The following is a 5,187-nucleotide window of genomic DNA, read 5'->3' as shown; positions in this document are numbered from 1 at the left end:
ACCTATTAATTTTATTCATATTTGTCGCCAACATTTTTAATAAAATTGCTCAATAAAAAAAAAAAATGTGTACACCCATTGGACAGTAATTTGTAAAGAAACTTATCTACAACAAGCATAGGCACAAATAGAGGGGAGGTACATATTAATGTAAAAACATAATACAACTATATTATACTGAGTTTAAGAAACAGAATAAGTCCTATTAAAAAAATAAAACAACTAATATGGTGTTTGCAATGATTAAGTGTATGATGTATAATATAAATACATTTTTGAAAAAAAAATTCTTATATTATATACAAAATTATTTAAATTATATTACAGATGTTAAAATTAAAAATATCAAATTCAGTACCCTAAACTATGAAAAAATAATAAGATTAAAGTGTATTTTCCTTTTTTGTCATTTCTAAACATTTGCGAGTGGAACCAACATATTGTATAACAGTTCCACATCTATTATCATACAGAGGATCAATTTTTTTTACTTCATTCTTCCGCTCAAAAAACATAGCTGTCCCAGGTATATATTTCCATTCGTTAAAATGAAAAATCTATAAACAGAAGTTAACAATATTGAATATACATAATAAATTATTATATAGGTACCTATAACTATTTTTATTTATCCTTAAAAAATTCATATGATTTAATTATGTTTAAAATATATAATTGGATGTTTATAGTCTGTAGGCCTAACCTACTTATTTTCTATCAAATATAAATACAATATTGTTAACAAAATATTCGGGTATTACTCAGTGGTGTATTTAGAATTTTTTTAAGGGGTGGATAACAAGAATTTTAGCTTACAGAGCTGTAGTGAGCGTAGTGATGCCATAGTAGTAGATGTGCGCTTAATAACTTTTTTTTTAAAGAATAAATATCTAAACTGACATAATATCAATAAAGTGCGTTCATTTGGATCATTTACAATCATAAGTTTGATTTAAAAACTGAAATGTATGATCAATATTAAAAAACTTATTGTATTCTCGAGAAATTCCCGAAACTATATTCCCGAGATTTTGCCCATCACTAGGTGTGCGCTACAATAATTATATAATAGTACATGTATTCAAAATCCATGGGGGTGGATCTTAATCCCGTAAATACGCCCCTGGTGTTACTTACTTAATAGTATCTACTACCTACTATCAATATTTCCAATCACGGAAAACAATATACCAAGGAAAAAATAATGAGGGAAAATAAAACATACTAAAAAAAAAACTACAAAAATATATGAAAGTATAATATTTAAAAAACATGTTCAGTCTTGTGTTGTTATGGAAGGGTTTACGAAATTTAAGTTCAAAGAACCTATTCTAGGATAATCAGTTGTATTTATTTTTGTGGAACTAAAAATGGAACTTAGCAATATAAACATATCCTTCATAGCCCGTCTTTTTACCGACTTCATTGGATTTAAAATTGACACCAGGTTATGATAAACAATTTTCATCACATAACCACATTGGTGAATGTCAATTGTCAACAGACTAAAGTTTGTTCACTCAAATAATAAAAAGTCTACATAGGCAATTGCCTCTTATAATAAGTAATTTCCCCTGCACAATAACTAATCAGCATGTTATTTATAAAAAAAAATTCAAATATAGGTATGTAATATTTAAAAAAAATTATGTTTGAAAAATAAATTTAAATGTAAGAAGGTACCTAGTTATTTTTTATAATTAAAACACTTATAGGTAAACAAATCACCCATTGCACCCATTTAGGTATATAAATAAATATTGACTAACTGATAGATTTATAATAAATCTTTCAATTTTACCATTGATGAGTCGAGTCCACTGAAAATTTCACATTTACCTATTTCTTATGGACGTCATACTGTCATCATAGATCTGGCATGTATACAATGTGAGCTGTACCTATAACTGCTACTGGTACCTATACTTCAAGGGTAAACTGGGAATAAATATTTGCCACAAAGAAAAAGAAATTTAAGCCCAATTTGGACTATAAATAAATATTTATAAGTTATCGGCCCAAATTTTTGCCAGGCCCAGGCAGGGATCGCTCAACCGCCACACTAGCCAGTCCGGCCCTGCTACGCTAGGTATGATTTTATTTATTTTTCATACCTAATTAGTTAAAAATATTTAAATTTATTAGTCTTTATAGTGTTGTTAGTGGCCTAAAAAATTGTTTACACAATGATCATCCAAAAAAATCTAGTTAAATGCCTAGCACTTAGAACATGTAAATCAAGAATATACCCCAAGTTAATTTATGTTTCGGGCACTGCTGGTCAATCAATATTAAACCCAAATCGCAATCAATTGGATACAAAAACTTACTACTAAACTTTAAAAAAACTAGGTAAGTACCTTGTTTTCAATTTGTAACGCTGGAGAATCAGAGTCCACAGCTATTACTCGTACATTACTGTTTGCATTCAAAATTGACATTTCATCAGCATTATCCACGACAACATGAATTAAAGTTTCCTCAACAATTTCTTCACAATCCTGTGTGTCTGTTGAATCATTATCTGAATGCATAATAACACAGTTGTATTAATATGTCGTCGTATGTTCTATGCAATTAACAATCTTGTAGTTCTGGAGATGTAAGTACCTATAAAAAAAAAAAAACTTATTAATAATAGTTTCAAGATTCGATCCGATGATTGGAATTTCGAATTTGAAGTTTAAGTACCTACCTACAAAACAATTACCCACCAAGGTATCGTTATTTGTTCTAGTCAATTGTTATTACAGATCAACATTTGGCTAGTGGTCATTTAAAGGCTAAGAAATTTAGAATGTAACAATAAATAATAATGTGACATTTCTAACTCTGGCTCTTGTTGATTGTTTATCCAAAGGGCCACTATTATTTCTTTATCACGTACACTGAGATAGATAATATTATCACAGCTATAATCAATGGTTATAACCACGGCTATAGATAGTATGGTTGCCCCACAGATATATAATATGTATTATATATCTGTGGGTTATAATTATAGCCGGTTGGCTCACTTGAGTGATAATCACGAACTACTACATGTAGTAGTTCGTGGTGATAATATATTATCTATGATTATGATATTTATTATTTACAATTTACGTTTTACCATGAAGCATGAACTATGATTTATATTTTATGAAGACTATTTAGTTTTCACGTTCACAATCCAGTATCCACCCACCACCATCAAATCGAGTCTTATATGAAATAGGTGTTTTATTCAATTAATAAGGAAAAAAAATTATTTCAACATGTTGGTCGGTCGGCAATCAAAAAACATTTTATCCAGTGTAACAAATACAAACATAAAAAGGTGTCTTGGCACAGCTCCTGAAGATTCAGGCCATGCTCAATTTGTATACAATCGCAACCCTAGAAATTTAGAGAAGTTAAGAATCGCTTACAAACCAGCCGGTTACCATCTCGAAAAACCTGGTCGTGAGTTTTGGCATAAGTAAGTACGCATGGTGCTAAAGTTTTGTCAGGTATCATAAAATAGTTTTCATATTCGTGTTATGTATTTTTTTCTCAGACTACAAGTAACGACTAGTAAAAGACACGTGACAGCTAGTGTTTTACACCATACAGGTGTAGTTCCGGTAATGGCAACTACTGCAGAATGGGCTGTACGCAAACAGCTTTTCAGGTTTGTTTATTTTTCTAATACCCAAGTAAATGTTAAAACAAGTTGTAAATATATTCTTTAGATATGTATTGTACCCTGTACATACTTTTACTTTCTAAAGATTTGTATTGACGATGAATCATACAAATTATTTTAATATTACTTGTTCATATATCACTCTATTGTATTGTCTTTTTTAATCATTCATTTTCAATACAATATAATGAGAATAGCTATGAGTATATAACATTTGTGGTTTATTTTATATTAATTATCTTTTTTATATTATTATTTAGCACTTTAGATAAAATGGCATACATAACTATTGGAAAAGTGTTAGCACAGCGTTGTTTGGAATGTGGTATTTCTGATATGATAAATACTTATGAAGTTTTGCCAAATAGTAAAGTAAGTATTATTTTCCAATATTATTTAATTTTATTTAACTTCAGTCAATAATTATATTTATATATTTAAATTACAGCTTGAGGCATTACTAGAAAACTTATTAAAAGGTGGTATACGGTTAGAAGAAGATCCAAGATACAAGTCACCAAATCCTTGGGATCAAGAAAGGCCAGAAAAACCATGGGAACATTATTAAATCTAATTTAATTCATTTTTTTTTTTTAATACAGATTGTTTATATTATGCATTCATATATTGAATTAATGTATCAAACAAAACTATATATTTAAGGTAGAAGTATTTTAATAATAAAAAGTAGGAATTAATATTTGTTTAATATATATTTTTAATTCTGAGTGAAAAAAGAAGCTAGATCTATAATTTTTATAGTAGGCATTAACAGCCTTTGTGATATGTCCACAAATATCTTTAAATTAAAGTATCCAATATCTAGATATAAGATATATTCAACATTTTTTAAAAGATACTAGATAGACAGATTGTAGTTACTTTCCTTTGTTTTTTAATTTTTTACATATAGATACAAGTTACTAGATTTAAAATTCTTAGTAGGAACATTAACTGTATTTGTATGTGTTTTTTTGTGCAATAATTCAGTTTTTAAGTTAGTAATGACTATTTTTAATTTACACTATATTATATACGCAAACCTTGCTCTAAAAAAAATTGAACTATCGTAAAAAAACTTAAATACAAATTACAAACAGATAACGTTCCTACCATAAATTTTCATAATAGGTCGATTCACTCTAATTTCTAAATTAATGGAGCTAAGCGTGATATGCTGAGCGTAAATTTGGTATGTAACATACTTGTAAGACAGGGACAGCAAATATCTGTGTAGCATCATTTTAAAAGAGTGCTAAAATAAATAAAATAACAATTATAACTTACAATACTTATGGGTTCATTTAGTTTGTACATTTAACAAAACTAAAAACTATGACTGGTGGCTGGCAAAGTAATGACGCAATCTTTTTTTTCATGCAAGACAAGAAAATGTCTACATTAAGTCTACATATTACATCAGCTATATATTTTAGTATCATCAGTAATTTATGTATGCTGAAGTATTATAAGTTATTGAATAGCCAATTCGTTGTAACTTAAAAATACCTATATTAAGG

At 28.2% G+C, this 5,187-nt stretch overlaps 2 protein-coding genes across 3 annotated transcripts; one reads left to right on the top strand and one right to left on the bottom strand.

The window, feature by feature from the left end:
• Positions 1 to 228: 228 nt before the first annotated feature.
• LOC100569993 lies at positions 229 to 2,879 on the bottom strand. Of its 2 annotated transcripts, none has more exons than XM_008191290.3 (3): positions 2,715 to 2,879; positions 2,361 to 2,610; positions 229 to 557 (listed from the first exon to the last, which is right to left on the bottom strand). In XM_008191290.3, the coding sequence occupies exons 2-3, from the start codon at positions 2,532 to 2,534 to the stop codon at positions 384 to 386; spliced, it is 348 nt and encodes a 115-aa protein (XP_008189512.1). In that variant the 5' UTR covers positions 2,535 to 2,610; positions 2,715 to 2,879; the 3' UTR covers positions 229 to 383. The 2 variants fall into 2 exon arrangements, with proteins under 2 accessions (XP_008189512.1, XP_003248777.1); XM_003248729.4 differs by having other exon boundaries at positions 2,696 to 2,878.
• A 212-nt stretch (positions 2,880 to 3,091) lies between these two features.
• LOC100569888 (39S ribosomal protein L18, mitochondrial) lies at positions 3,092 to 4,266 on the top strand. Its single transcript, XM_003248728.4, has 4 exons — positions 3,092 to 3,460; positions 3,539 to 3,652; positions 3,928 to 4,039; positions 4,116 to 4,266. The coding sequence occupies exons 1-4, from the start codon at positions 3,258 to 3,260 to the stop codon at positions 4,233 to 4,235; spliced, it is 549 nt and encodes a 182-aa protein (XP_003248776.1). The 5' UTR covers positions 3,092 to 3,257; the 3' UTR covers positions 4,236 to 4,266.
• Positions 4,267 to 5,187: the final 921 nt, after the last annotated feature.

This window comes from Acyrthosiphon pisum, unplaced genomic scaffold, assembly GCF_005508785.2.
Source record: "Acyrthosiphon pisum isolate AL4f unplaced genomic scaffold, pea_aphid_22Mar2018_4r6ur Scaffold_9862;HRSCAF=10463, whole genome shotgun sequence".
Classification (NCBI taxonomy): domain Eukaryota; kingdom Metazoa; phylum Arthropoda; class Insecta; order Hemiptera; family Aphididae; genus Acyrthosiphon; species Acyrthosiphon pisum.
This window is presented reverse-complemented; position numbering and strand designations above follow the sequence as displayed.

Bases quoted from the DNA above. Each gene is read 5' to 3' on its own strand.
- LOC100569888 (XM_003248728.4), top strand. From the start codon at position 3,258: ATGTTGGTCGGTCGGCAATCAAAAAACATTTTATCCAGTGTAACAAAT. The intron at 3,461-3,538 runs GTAAGTACGCAT...TTTTTTTCTCAG, and splicing joins GGTCGTGAGTTTTGGCATAA to ACTACAAGTAACGACTAGTA. The intron at 4,040-4,115 runs GTAAGTATTATT...TTTAAATTACAG, and splicing joins AAGTTTTGCCAAATAGTAAA to CTTGAGGCATTACTAGAAAA.
- LOC100569993 (XM_008191290.3), bottom strand. From the start codon at position 2,534: ATGCATTCAGATAATGATTCAACAGACACACAGGATTGTGAAGAAATT. The intron at 558-2,360 runs GTACTTACCTAG...TTCTGTTTATAG, and splicing joins CGTTACAAATTGAAAACAAG to ATTTTTCATTTTAACGAATG.